Below are 15,263 nucleotides of genomic sequence, written 5' to 3'. Positions count from 1 at the left end.
TTTCTATCCATAAGTTAGGAAATTTGAATTTTGAGACACATTGCTTTAAAACATTTATGAAACATTTTAAAGTATTTTTGTATTATCTTTGACCCTCTTTTTAGATATTTCTTTTGTGACTACTAGACTATTACTTTGATAATGGTCATCTCTCCCTTATAGTTTTATTGGACATTTTCCAGAGCCCAGTATTCTAATGTCTTAAGCCACATGTATTGAACTAAAATGTTAGCATATCTCTATGAACAGTAATTTACTTTCCATATTTTTATTTCTCTTCTAAAATCTCAGTGCTTAATTTTAAGGCACCAGAAGTTGAAAATACTTCATGTGATCCAGGAAACCTTTGGCTTCATAGATTCCTTTTTAACTGTATCAATTTTCCTGTGTGATCTTGTGTAGCCAGGTAGTAATTAGCTGGTTTAGTAGGACTAGCCTTTCTGTGGAATGCTGGATGCTAGTCATCTATTGCTGCATAAGAAATGATTCCCAAACTTAGCAACCTAAGACATTTATTATTTTACATAGTTATTGAGAGTCATGAATCTGGGAGCAGCTTAACTGATTGGTTCTGGCTCCTAGTCACTCATAGACTGGTAGTTAAGCTGTTGGCAGGGGTGCAGTGATCTGAACGTTTACTGAGACTGAGGATCTGCTTCTAAGATGGCTCACTCTCGTGGCTGTTGGCTAGAGAACTCAGTTTGTCTCTGCTGTTGGCAGAAGGCCTCTGTTCTTTGCCATCTGGACCATCCATAGGATTGCCTTGTTCTTCTCAGATGTGACAGCTGGCTTTTCCCAGTGTGCTTGATTCAAAAGGGAAAAAGGAAAAGCAAGCAAGAAATTGTAGGTACCTTTCATGTCCTAGTCTCCAAAGTTGCACACCATTTTTTCCACTTTATTCTATTTGCTAGAATGAGTCGCTTAGTTCAGCTCACGCTCAAGGAGAGAGGAATTAGGCTCCACCCTTTGAAGGAAAGAGTATTAGTGAATTTTTGGTCATTTTCTAACTCCCATGCTTATCTGTACCCCTAATTGAATATTCCATTGAAGTAGTAATTCTCATATATTGAACACAAATCATAATCTTTGCAGATCTTTTTAATAATGCATGTGCTTTCTCACCTGAGACTACTGAATCTGAATCTAGAAGTAAGGCATAGCTATCTGTGCTATCAGAAATAAAAAGCCTGAGGTAATTCTCTTATAAGTCCCCCTGTCTACCTTAAGAACCATTGGTTTATATTAATATTTGATACCATGTTTTAGAGGGTTGTTAACCTGTTTTACTATAGAGAGGTTTTCTCAGTAGTGATTTCTTTCCGAAATTACCAACTTTGTACTTTGTGAACATTAGTTCTAAGTAATTATAATACATTGCATTGCTTGAAATATATTTTAAGATGGAATTTAAATTCAATAAAAGTTTATTTTTTTTCTCATGGATGGTTTTTATGGGAAGTAAACTTTCTGCCAGTGTTACTCTCTTTAAGCATCTTATAATAAGACCCTGGATTGATGGGGGAATAAAAGCAAAATAAAAGGATGTCAAAAAATCATTTAAAATTTTTCATTTGCCCTTTTAACTTTCATTACCAGATTCTGATGATGATTAACTTTTTAATTATATCTTACCATTTGATTAAGGCAGAATCTAGATTTAAGAAGGTTACTTAAGAGTTCAACAAAGTTAGTAGCTTTCCTTTCTGCTTTGATTAACACAATCTTTCCTTCTCCTGCCTTCCAACTTGTGGTACTTATTTTATCCTGCTTATACTAGTGACATATCAGTATCAGATCTTAGATGATCTGAGTTAAGGGTTATACAGTGCTGTTATATATTTAGGTAAATGACCATGTCCTAGGTTAATTCCCCTAATATTCAAAGAAATAAAAATGTATTTAAATAATTTGAAAATTTAACATTTACATGTCTTTTCTTTCTTTTAGTTGATTATAGACATAGTGAAACCAGTGCAACAGCTCTGATGGTTGCTGCAGGACGAGGTTTCTCAAGTCAAGTAGAACAGTTAATTAGTATGGGAGCCAATATTCATAGTAAAGCATCAAATGGCTGGTAATCTTTAATTGCATCTGTTCTTTGTATACCTTCGTATAGCTACATTTATCTTTTTTGATTTCTTATATTTGCCTTTATATTAAAAGCTATTGTGAGGGGACTTCCCTGCTGGTCTGCAGGGGACATGGGTATAATACCTGATTGGCAACCAGGATCCCACAGACCATGCAACACAGCTAGTAAATAAATAAAGTTGCTTAAAAAAAGGAAAAACTTAAAAAAAAAAGAAAGCTGTTGTGTAAAATTGCTCATACATATCTACTTTAATTGATGAATGAATAACTTTGAGTAATTAGTTTCCTAATTTTGAGAACATGATTTGTCTTTTTAAATTTGATACCTTTGAATTTTGTCAGGATGGCTTTAGATTGGGCTAAACACTTTGGCCAGACTGAAATTGTGGATCTTCTAGAATCTTACAGGTAAAACTTTTTGCTATTTTTAATTCTAACTCCTTTTGAAAAAGATTAGCCATATAAATCATAGAATGTGACCTATAAAAGCTATTTATAGTCTCTTTTCCAGCTATATATATATATTTGTAGTTCTAAGAACTTATTCTAATAATAGTTTTTAGTTACTTTGTAGGTTGCTAATAAGATTTCCAAGGCAAACCATTCAATATCACAGTAATCCAAGTCTATGCCTCAACCAGTAATACTGAAGAAACTGAAGTTGCATGGTTCTACGAAGACCTACAAGACCTTCTAGAACTAACACCCCCAAAAGATGTCCTTTTCATTATAGGGGACTGGAATGCAAAAGTAGGAAGTGAAGAGATATCTGGAGTAATAGCCATATTTGGCCTTAGAGTGCAAAATGAAACAAGGCAAGGGCTAACAGAATTTTGCCAAGAGAATGCACTGGTAATAGCAAATACCCTTGTCTAGCAACACAAGAGATGCTTCTACACATGGACATCACCAGATGGTCAATACCAAAATCAGACTGATTATATTCTTTGCAGCAAAAGATAGAGAAGCTATATATAGTCAGCAAAAACAAGACCAGGAGCTTTCAGTGGCTCAGATCACTAATTCCTTAGCACCAAATTCAAACTTAAGAAAGTAGGGAAAACCACTAGACCATTCAGGTATGACTTAAATCAAATCCCTTATGATTATACAGTGGAAGTGGCAAATAGATTCAGGGGATTAGATAATAGGGTACCTGAAGAACTATAGACAGAGGTTTGTGACATTGTACAGGAGGCAGTAATTGAGACCATCCCCAAGGAAAAGACATGCAAAAAGGCAAAATGGTTGTCTGAGGAGGCCTTCCAAATAGCTGAGAAAAGAAGAGAAGCTAAAGCAAAGGAGAAAAGGAAAGATATAAGCATCTGAATGCAGAGTTCCAAAGAATAGCAAGGAGAGATAAGAAAGCCTTCCTCTACGATCATTGCAAACAAATAGAGGAAAACAATAGAATGAGAAAGAATAGAAATCTCTTAAAATAAATAGAGATACCAAGAGAACATTTCATGCAAAGATGGGCTCAATAAAGGACAGAAATGGTATGGACCTAACAGAAGCTGAAGATACTAAGAAGAGGTGGCAAGAATACACATAAGAACTATACAAAAAAGATTTTCATGACCCAGATAACCATGATGGTGTGATCACTCACCTAGAGCCAGATATCCTGGAATGTAAAGTCAACTGGGCCTTAGGAAACATCCCTACGAACAAAGCTAGGGGAGGTGATGGAATTCCAGTTGAGCTATTTCAAATCCTAAAAGATGATGCTGCGAAAGTGTTGCACTCAGTATGCCAGCACATTTGGAAAACTCAGCAGCTGCCACAGGTTGAAAAGGTCAGTTTTCATTCCAATCCCTAAGAAAGGCAATGCCAAAGAATGCTCAAACTACCACACAGTTGTGCTCATCTCACATGCTAGTAAAGTAATGCTCAAAATTCTCTAAGCCAGGCTGCAACAGTATGTGAATCATGAACTTCCAGATGTTCAAGCGCATTTTAGAAGATGCAGAGGAACCAGAGACAAATTGCCAACATCCGTTGGATCATCAGAAAAGCAAGAGGGTTCCAGAAAAACATCTATTTCTGCTTTATTGACTGTGCCAAAGCCTTTGACTATGTGTATCACCACAACCTGTGGAAAATTCTTAAAGAGATGAGAATTCCAGAGCATGAAGTTAAAATATATTAAAGTGTCTATTATTCAGGAGCACAAAATATTTATTTGACTTGGGTTTTTATATTATATTACATCTATAGATTAAATCTTGAATATTTGTTGGGAATACCAGACCACCTGACCTGCCTCTTGAGAAACCTGTATACAGGTCAGGAAGCAATGGTTAGAACTGGACATGGAACAACAGACTGGTTCCAAATAGGAAAAGGAGTACATCAAGGCTGTATATTGTCACCCTGCTTATTTAACTTGTATGCATAGTACATAATGAGAAATGCTGGGTTGGAGGAAGCACAAGCTGGAATCAGGATTGCCGGGAGAAATATCAATAAACTCAGATATGCAGATGATACTACACTTATGGCAGAAAGTGAAGAAGAACTGAAGAGCTTCTTGATGAAAGTGAAAGAGGAGAGTGAAAAAGTTGGCTTAAAGCTCAACATTCAGAAAATGAAGATCATGGCATCTGGTCCCATCACTTCATGGGAAATAGATGGGGAAACAGTGGAAACAGTGGCTGACTTTATTTTGGGGGGCTCCAAAATCACTGCAGATGGTGATTGCAGCCATGAAATTAAAAGACACTTACTCCTTGGAAGGAAAGTTATGACCAACCTAGACAGCATATTAAAAAGCAGAGACATTACTTTTCCAACAAAGGTCCATCTAGTCAAGGCTATGGTTTTTCCAGTAGTCATGTATGGATATGAGAGTTGAACTATAAAAAAGCTGAGCACTGAAGAATTGATGCTTTTGAACTGTGGTGTTGGAGAAGACTCTTGAGAGTCCCTTGCACTGCAAGGAGATCCAACCAGTCCATCTTAAAGGAGACCAGTCCTAGGTGTTCATTGGTAGGACTGATGTTAAAGCTGAAACTCCAATACTTTGGCTACCTGATGTGAAGAGCTGACTCATTTGAAAAGACCCTGGTGCTGGGAAAGATTGAGGGCAGGAGGAGAAGGGGATGCCAGAGGATGAGATGGTTGGATGGCATCACCGACTCAATGGACATGGGTTTGGGTGGACTCCGGGAGTTGGTTATGGACAGGGAGACCTGGTGTGCTGTGGTTCATGGAGTCGCTTAGAGTCGGACATGACTGAGTGCCTGAACTGAACATCTATAGATTTAGTCTTGAATATTTATTAGATGAAGTAAACATTTGATGGATCAAATTATTTTTGTCATTTTAATTTCATTAAATGATAATGTAGTGTGTCAAAATTCTCTGCAGATCCAAATGCTAATTCTGGTGTGGTGAGTTTTGTCATTTCATTAATTGCACCCAGAACTTGCAGTCCTTTTAGTGCTAACACTTTGAAAGTTCCATTTTTATGGTGTTAGGTATAGCTTACTGGATACTACAGATTACCATGTAAAGCAGTTATCTGGATAATATTGTAGTATCCCAGCTAAGTCAGCTTTCTTTTTGTTCAATAGATCATGATATTATCAATTATACATTTAAAATATTTAAATTAAATTCATTATGTTTCCTGGATTGAGAAAGTTTATAGCTTTAAACAGCAGAAAAGTAAAACAATAAACTTGAAATGGTTTAAATTGAACTTTAAAATTTTAAATACTACAGTTATAAAGCTGGAAAAGGTTCATGTTTTTCCTATTGAAAGCAGTCTTATTTTTCTCCTAAACTCTTTAAGAGACATTGAGCTGAACTGAACTTTCTAGAAATCATATTGATAATTTCTAGTGATGGCAGTAGTCTATATTTTTACATACAGCGTGAAGAAACAAGTGGGTTATTCCAGTAATTTCTGCTGATGCTGGCTTTTGGGAAATAACACAATCAACTTACTTTCAGTTTGAAGTGAAGTGAAAGTTGCTCAGTCATGTCTGACTCTTTGCAACCCTATGGACTATACAGTCCATGGAATTCTCCAGGCCAGAATACTGAAGTGGGTAGCCTATCCCTTCTCCAGTAGATCTCCCCTACCCAGGAATTGAACCAGGGTCTCCTGCAATTCAGGCAGATTCTTTACCAACTGAGCTATTAGGGAAGCCTACTTTTAGTATAGGAGAACCAAATTAACAGTCATGTTAAGCTGGTACCTGTACAGTTCTTTTATTTTTAATGAGAACTATTTTTCACAATATTGTTTGTAATAATGAGTAGTTAGAAACAACCTATTAAAATATAAATGTTGACCAAAAGTTTACGTTAAGTTTTATTGATATTCAATTCACATATCATATAATTCACCTACTTTAGTGTGTATTCCAGTGGTTTTTAGTATGTTCAAAGAGTTATGCAGGTGTCACCACAGTCAGTTTTGATAACATTTGCATCACCCCAAAAAGAAACCTGTTCTCATTAGAAGTCTCTGCTTATTTTCCTCAACTTTCCCAGCCCTAGGCAACCACTAATCTACTTCCATTTTCTATAGATTAATATTCTGGACAATTCATATAAATGGAATTATATAATCGGTGGTCTTCTATAATTGGCTTCTTTCACTTAGCATAATGTTTTCAAAGGTCATCCATGTTGTGACATCCTTTTAATGACTGAGTAATATTCTATTTTCTGGGTAGACTACAGTTTGTTAATTCATTCATTAAATAATGAACAGTTCAGTTGTTTCCACTTTTGGGATGTCATGAATAATCACCGGTATAAATATTTGTGTACAGATTTTTATGTGGACAGATATTTTAATTTCTTCTTATACTATATTCCTAGGAGTCTAACTGCTGGGGCGCATGGTAACACTGTGTTTAACATTTTGAGAAACTGCCACATTGTTGTCCAAAGTGGTTACATCATTTTACATTTCCACTTGGTTCCAGTTTCTTCACATCCTCTCTCACACTTATTATTATTTGTCGTTTGATGATAGTCATTCTAGTGGGTATGAAGTGGTATTTCACTGTGGTTTTGAATTTCATTTTTCTGATGACTAATGATGTCATGTGCTAGTTGGCTGTTTGTATATTTGCTTTGAAGAAATGTCTTCAGGTTGAGCTTTTTAAAAAGCACCTGTTGCCAAGTTTTACTTTGAATAATATACTTGAAACCAAAATATGAATTATATTATAGTTAGAGCTTGTCACTTCACCTTTTAGAGTATATTGAAAATGTGAAGGTGGACATAATGGGAATAATTGGCAAGGGTTACTCTTTTTAATGGAATTCAACTTGATCTATTTTTTTTTTTTTCCTTCTAGTGCTTCTTTGGAATTTGGAAATCTGGATGAAAGCTCTTTGGTTCAAACAAATGGGAGTGATCTCAGTGCAGAAGACAGAGAACTTCTGAAAGCTTATCACCATAGTTTTGATGATGAAAAAGTAGACTTGGATTTGATTATGCATCTTCTATACAATATCTGCCATAGTTGTGAAGCTGGTAAATGAGTATTGTCTAAAAGAACTGGAATAGAAATATATTCTTTGATTTAGAAATTAATATTTTGTGTATATAAATTTTTATATAATTCAATTGATAATAATGCACAACCTCTTTAAATGTCAGAAGTATTAGAGCTTATCAGTACTTGAAAACACATATATAGTTCATTATATCTAGTTGTTTTGATTAATTCTTGTTTTACAAAGAGATTGAATGTTAAAAAAAATCATTCTTCTTCAAGGTGCAATATTGATTTTTCTACCTGGATATGATGAAATTGTTGGTCTGAGGGATCGCATCCTGTTTGATGACAAGCGGTTTGCTGATAATGCACATAGGTAAAAGCTAACACTTTGCATTTGTTACTTTTAATAACAGTTAGGTACCACAGTATATTTTCTCTTGTCAACAGATACCAAGTCTTTATGCTTCATTCAAATATGCAAACATCTGATCAAAAGAAGGTATTAAAAAACCCACCTGCAGGTGTTCGAAAAATAGTAAGCTTCATAAAATCTTCATTTTTCCATTTTGTTAGTCATTGGTTTTGTGTTCATATTAACTATGATATAATATTCCATTGCAGATCCTTTCCACCAATATTGCTGAAACCAGCATCACAGTCAATGATGTTGTCTTTGTTATTGATTCTGGTAAGGTGAAAGAGGTATGTATGAATAAATTGTATTTTTACTTAAATGAAGAAGGTTAAGTTCCATAACAATAAATATTTTTATGAGCAGAATTCGTCTTAATGGGGAAACTTCTGGTTCTAGGATGAATTTGACATAGTAAATGTTAGTTTCACTGAAGTGAATATTCTACCTTAAACAATTCAGTTTGCAGGGTTTGTCTTGTTATTCTAACAGTTTAGCTTCTGCAGCTTCCCTATGGCTCAGATGGTAAAGAATCCACCTGCAATGCAGGAGAACCAGATTTGATCCCTGGGTTGGGAAGATCCCCTGGAGAAGGAAATGACAACCCACTCCTCTATTCTTGACTTGAGAATCCCATGGACAGAGGAGTCCATGGGGTTGCAAAGAGTTGGACACGACTGAGTGACTAACACACACACACACTAAATATTAGGAAGGAAATGAAGCATTTGGCTAGTAACTGAAAGTTTTGTCAATGTGGAAATTTGATTACATATTTTCTATGTTTTCTTTCTACTTATGGGCATGGACTGTGTCCTTCTTGTTCACTGTTACATTTCCAGTGCTCTGCATGTAGTTTTAATGGGTATTCAAAAAATGTTTAGTTCAAAAAAGCCTTCTTTAGTTCAAGAAAACAAACATAAAACCAGGCTTCAGCAAATGATGGCTACCAGAAGAATTGGGCCCATCAACTGCTTTTGTAAAAATAAATTTTATTTGAATAATGCCGTGTTCTTGTCCACTTTTACCATTGTCTGACTGCTTTCACACTGCAATGGCAGATTTGAGTAGTTGCAACAGAGCCCCTCTGCAAAGGCTAAAAATTTCTGCTAACACCTGATATAAATAAAAGTCAGTGTTTATTTCCTTGTAGTATTGCTGCTACTGCTGATGCTGCTAAGTTGCTTCAGTCGTGTCCGACTCTGTGCGACCCCAGAGACGGCAGCTTACCAGGCTCCCCTGACCCTGGGGTTCTCCAGGCAAGAACACTGGAGTGGGTTGCCGTTTCCTTCTCCAATGCATAAAAGTGAAAGTGAAGTTGCTCAGTCGTGTCCGACTCCTAGCGACCCCATGGACTGCAGCCTACCAGCCTCCTCCATCCATGGGATTTTCCAGGCAAGAGTACTGGAGTGGGGTGCCATTGCCTTTTCCGTGTAGTATTGCAGTGCCCACCAATTCTCAGTATTCCCAATGTTGGTCAGTCCTTTCATGAAAGAGGGGCTTCCCTGGTGGCTCAGAGGATAAAGTGTCTGCCTGCAATGTGGGAGACCCGGGTTCGATCCCTGGATTGGGAAGATCCCCTGGAGAAGGAAATGGCAACTCACTCCAGTACTCTTGCCTGGAAAATCCCATGGAGGGAAAAGCCTGGTAGGCTACAGTCCACGGGGTCGCAAAGAGTCGGACAGGACTGAGTGACTTCACTTTCACTTTCACTTTCATGAAAGAATTGAAAATTTTTGGTTTTCAAGGAAATAAATGCTATCCATGTTGGGAAAACAAATCATGTTTGCTGTAGTGGATATAAATGATCATTTTTAATGTGAAAAGAAGTTACCTTTGTGTGTTATTAAGAAAACTGATGGTAGTGTCAAAAGTTATTTTATACACAAAATTGATAAATGTAATATTAAAAATCAAAATAAGCAGCATCTTTTCTAAAAAGGTCATAATAAACTATTAAGAGAACCCATTTATATTTTTCTATGTAGTTATTTTATGAAAAGGATGGTATAAAGTCACTAGAGTATATATATTCTAGTTAAAAATGAATATTTCTCTATAGTAAATTTTCACTTTAGTAGTGAAAATATGGGATTAGTAGTGGTTCTTTTTTACTTTCTCTTTTGTCATTCTGGATAAGCTAATACATTAGTAGTTCAGCAAGAGATAAAGTGGATGGGGTTGAAAATTCTTCATTTGGGAATAGGATTATTTTAGTGATTATTACTGTTCTCTCCAATCAGCTTCCTGAAAAGTATGTCAGAAAATGTCTTTCCCTGATGACTCCTATTCCCCACAGTGATGTAAATCTGATAGAAAATGACCTTAAGAGAATAGATCAGTTCTCTCCAATCTTGATGCTTTATGAGAACTGACTGCCATTTTTCAAGTGTAGTAGAGTAAAACAAATAGCTTAGCAAGGCACAGCATGAGGAAGTTTTATGCTCTTCAGAGTTTAGTTTTCCTTTTTTTCCCTTAGAATGATTATAACCAGAAATCTGGATTTTTTAAAAAATCAGTACCCTGTGCTAATTAGTCAAAAGGGACTCTGAATTAAACTTGGCATGTTAGAATATATTCATAATGTTTTCTATTTCTTATTAAATACCTTTTATGTGTTAACATGAAGGTGATTTAAATATTACAGAAATCCTTTGATGCACTGAATTTTGTTACAATGTTAAAAATGGTATGGATTTCCAAAGCTAGCGCCATACAACGAAAAGGCAGGTAATGTATATTTAATGAACATTCATTCAATTCCCATTCAAATGGGAATATTTAATGTATATTCTACTTTCTATAAAATGTTGAAATCTTCATGTTTGTCTTAATTTTTATATTATTTTTTCAAAGCAGACAATTTTAATACTTAAAGTCAAATTTAGGTTATGTTAAAAGTAAAAATTTTTGCCTTGTATAACCTACGCTCAGAACATGTAAAAAATTTAAAAAATGAAAATAAAAGCAATGTAAGATAAGATGAATTTCTGTACTATACAAAAAAACTCAGAATAAATCAGTTAAATAAAGATCACTACATTAACCTCGTGTATACCACATGTATCTCACATATATGTGAAGAAACGCAAATTTATGAGGTACTAGTTTTTGCTTATCAGATTGGCATCAATGAAAATTTTTAAGTTGGAAAAAACATAGATCAGTAGGCTTTCATAGTTTGTTATTAAAAGTGTAAATTGGTGTGACTTCTTCATAGATGATTTGAAATTGTTTATCAAGATCTCCCTTTTTGCAGTGGGTTCCACTTCCCGTAATTTATCTTGAGTATACTTGCAAATGTGTGCAAAGATATATGTTTAAGAATGCTTTTAGCAGTATATCATTAGTAGTGAAAAATCTGGGAACACTGTAATGTCCATAAATAGTGAAGTGATTAAGCAAATTATATTATTGCCACATAATGTCTTACTAAGTAACTGTTAAAAGGAAATAGGTAGATATATGTGTCTTATGTGGATAAGTTTTCAGAAACTCATATTAATTGAAAAAGTAAGGTATAAAGCATATATCTAGTATTTTCTTGTGCTAAAAAGTATCTGTCTATGTTTATATATGTATTTAGACATACATTGTCAAGGCAGAGAACAATATTAAAAAATAGCGGTTGTTGACTGAGAAGGAGGACAAAACAAAAGATTATATTATCTAAACTTAGTTGATAAAGCAGCAGCAGAGTTTGAGAAAACTGACTCCAATTTTGAAAGCAGTTTTGTGGGTAAAATGCTATCAAATAGCATGGCGTGCTTCAGAGAAATCATTTATGAGAGGAAGAATCCATAAATGTGGCAAACTTCATTGTTGCCTTATTTTAACAAGTTGCCCTAACTTCCAGCCTTCAGCTGATCAGCAGCCATCAACATCGAGGCATGACCCTCCACCAGCAAATAGATGAGGACTTTGAAGGCCCAAATGATGGCTAGGATTGTTTTAGTGATAAAGCATTTTTAAAATTAAGATATACACATTGTTTATTTAGATGTAATGCTATTGCATGCTTAATGTACTACAGTATAGTGTAAAATAACTCTTCTGTGTACTTAGAAACCAAAACATTCTTGTATCTTGCTTTATTGTGTGTGTTATATTGTTTGTTGTTGTTTGTTATTATGTTTAAGATGTGTGCTTTATTGCCATAGTCTGGAACTACACCTGAAATACCTCTGAGGTATGCCTGAGAATAATTCAGGAGTTACTCAGGAGAGTCATATTGGTGATTGTATGTTCAGGGGTAGGGAATAGAGTGGAATGAAGGATGTCTTACAGGTTTCTGAGATAATTTTGTGGATGGTGGTGCTATTGTCAGGTGAAATGTGAAAAGTGGTGATATGAGGACAGTTAATTTTTGATTGTGTTACGTTTGAGTTGACTGTGGAAAATCCAGGGAGAGCTAGGAGGCTTCTGAAATACAGGTCCAGATTAGGATAATGAGACCTATATGGATGAAGTTTGAAGTTACGAGGATTATTAATATCACTTATGAGAGAGAGTAGAGTAAGGAGAGCAGAGATCTGAGGTCTGACCTCAAAGGAACATTAGCATTTAAGGACTGTGGAAGGATAGGAATTTCTTAGAGGATGCTAGATAGATGGGCAAACTAATGCGTATGTAGTCAGGGAAATGGTGAAGGAAGAAATGGTCCAACAATGTCAGATTTTCTAGCTTGTATCACACTGTATTATAGTTGTTTGTCTCTCTGGATTGTGAACTTTGTGGGAATAGGGATATTTCTGTATCTCTATCACTTGGTATTAGCCTTGCTATTAGCTGATATAAGGACATTAAATGAAATTAAAAGTCAGTGCTTTTCTTCAAGGTATATTTCTGGTACTTTCCAGAAAACTATGCAAGTCTCTGATGATGGGGTAAATGACACTCCTTTAGAGTTATATAAATGCATAACTTCTACAACTCTAATCAGTGGACCTAAACCACAGCCTTGTCTAACTCAATGAAACTAAGCCATGCCCACGGGGCAATCCAAGATGGGCGGGTCATGGTGGAGAGGTCTGACAGAATGTGGTCCACAGGAGAAGGGAATGGCAAACCACTTCAGTATTCTTGCCTTGAGAACCCCATGAACAGTATGAAAAGGCAAAATGATAGGATACTGAAAGAGGACCTCCCCATGGACAGGGAGGCCTGGCGGGCTGCAATTCATGGGGTCATGAAGAGTCGGACACGACTGAGTGACTGAACTGAACCGAACTGAAACAAAGTGCTTGGTAGCAGCTTCATAAAACTGATTAAATTTGAATTGCTATATATTTATTCATACTTTATTTTTTATTCACTTTTATTTGTGTATATATATGTATATGCATTAATTTTTATACTGTTTTCTAGAAGTATTACTTGTCAGGTAGATATCATTCATGAATCTCATTTGTAAATTAAATAATTGAATTTCACACCTATGAAGTGTCTTTTCAAAGGTTAGGGGATCAGTATCAGAGTACAGATTCAAACTCAGATGTCCTGATACTGGTTTATTGTTCTGTCTCCTAAATCACATTGCTTTTACAGTTTCCCTGTTACGGTTTTTATTCCTTGTTTGAGCCTTAATTTTGTGTTTTAATTTCAAGGGCAGGGCGGTGCAGACCTGGAATTTGTTTCCGACTGTTCAGTAGACTTCGATTCCAGAATATGTTGGAATTTCAGACTCCAGAACTTTTGAGAATGCCATTACAGGTGGAAATTTACTAAGTTCTAAAATGCTATTTTTTTGGGTGAGGGAGGAGAGGGATCATTTCAACTTAGACCAATTGGACTTAAAAGTAAATCAATTTATAAAATAAAATTCTAAAATATATATTATGGAGGGTGATTATATAAAACTAATATTTTTTCTACAAGAAAATTTAATTCAGAAACCTCCAAAATTTTAAAGAGCTGCTTGAGTGCATTTCAGTTATGGTATAGTTTGTAAATATACTGTTTTTTACTGTAACATTTTAGGATTCTGTCAACCACATCCGTATTCACCTTTTAAATTCTCAATGAGAAATAGAAAACAAATCATTTAAGGTCCAAAAGATAATACCAAAATCTCAGTTCAAGTTGCTGAGCTTACCTTACTAGTTTTGGAACTGAGTTCACTGAGATTTCCTAGTCTATATTAATTATTTTCCTTTCAGTTTTCTGACTTAATGGAACAATCAAACACTGTGTAGTTTGTTGGGAAAACTATCAGAAGTATATTAATTTGATTCTTTGGTGTGCCAAGCTACATGCTGGCTTCCAAATCTTAAAGAGACACTGGATAATATTATTGGCATCCATATACCTGGATTACTTCCCACTTCTCCATGCTTATGTGCCATTTTCTGTTCTTAGGATAAAATGCAGAATTCTTAACCAGAGCCTAAATCATCTCTCTTGCTTGTGTCTCTGGTTTTAATTTTTAATTCATACCTTTCCTCTTCTCTCTACTCATACTAGTAGCTTCGATTTTTCAAACACATTTTGTTTCTTTGTATCTCAGGGCCTTCACATGTGCTATCCTGTCTCCATAGAATCCACCCCATTATTCCTTTTCTGATTAACTAATCTTTACATGGGAGTTAATGCAGGGGACTTAAGAGATGCAGGTTTGATCCCTAGATCAGGAAGATCCTGTGGAGGAGGGCATAGAAACCCACTCCAGTATCTTTGCCTGGAGAATCCCTTGGACAGAGGAGCCTGGAGGGCTAGAGTACATAGGGTTGCAGAGTCAGGCATGACTGAAGCTACTTAGCACGCACAATCTTTACATCTTAACGTGTCATTTCTTTAGAGAATTGTCTTTGACTTCCCATGGCCACCTCCTCTTGCCATTTCTTGAACCTCATGTTTACATCTTTAGTTCCTTTTATCCTTCATTATCACAACTATAATATATAATACACAATATATATATCACAACTGTAATATAATACCCTCATGAAAATCCATGAGGGTAGTGTCTGCTTATACTTTTCTCTTTTTTCCAACTTGATCTGTAGTGCCTAGTATCTATCAAGCACTTAAATATTTGTCAAATGGATAAAAGGTTGTAGAATGCAGTATAAAGGGGAAAGAAAGATTTTTGGACAGTGACTACTATTGTTACATATAAGGACTATGTGAGAAGACATTGCCAGCAGGGACAGTAGTAACCTTGATAGATGTTGATGGAAGATGATTATTAAGATTCTCACACTAAAGTATGAGCTCATCTTTCATAGAAAGATCTTTCATGGAATAACATTGTTTACTTTGCTGTTCATTTTAATCAGGGACTCTACTAG

General features: G+C 35.5%; 1 protein-coding gene across 1 annotated transcript in view; it reads left to right on the top strand.

The window, feature by feature from the left end:
* YTHDC2 (YTH domain containing 2) overlaps window positions 1-15,263 on the top strand; it is a 71,012-nt gene that overhangs the window by 28,645 nt on the left and 27,104 nt on the right. Inside the window, exons 11-18 of the mRNA XM_018053734.1 lie at window positions 1,948-2,074; window positions 2,434-2,499; window positions 7,416-7,594; window positions 7,839-7,935; window positions 8,010-8,097; window positions 8,184-8,264; window positions 10,622-10,704; window positions 13,581-13,686. Coding sequence (XP_017909223.1) covers window positions 1,948-2,074; window positions 2,434-2,499; window positions 7,416-7,594; window positions 7,839-7,935; window positions 8,010-8,097; window positions 8,184-8,264; window positions 10,622-10,704; window positions 13,581-13,686 — 827 coding nt within the window. The remainder of the gene's footprint in view (window positions 1-1,947; window positions 2,075-2,433; window positions 2,500-7,415; window positions 7,595-7,838; window positions 7,936-8,009; window positions 8,098-8,183; window positions 8,265-10,621; window positions 10,705-13,580; window positions 13,687-15,263) is intronic.

Source organism: Capra hircus, chromosome 10 (assembly GCF_001704415.2).
Source record: "Capra hircus breed San Clemente chromosome 10, ASM170441v1, whole genome shotgun sequence".
Classification (NCBI taxonomy): Eukaryota; Metazoa; Chordata; class Mammalia; order Artiodactyla; family Bovidae; genus Capra; species Capra hircus.
This window is presented reverse-complemented; position numbering and strand designations above follow the sequence as displayed.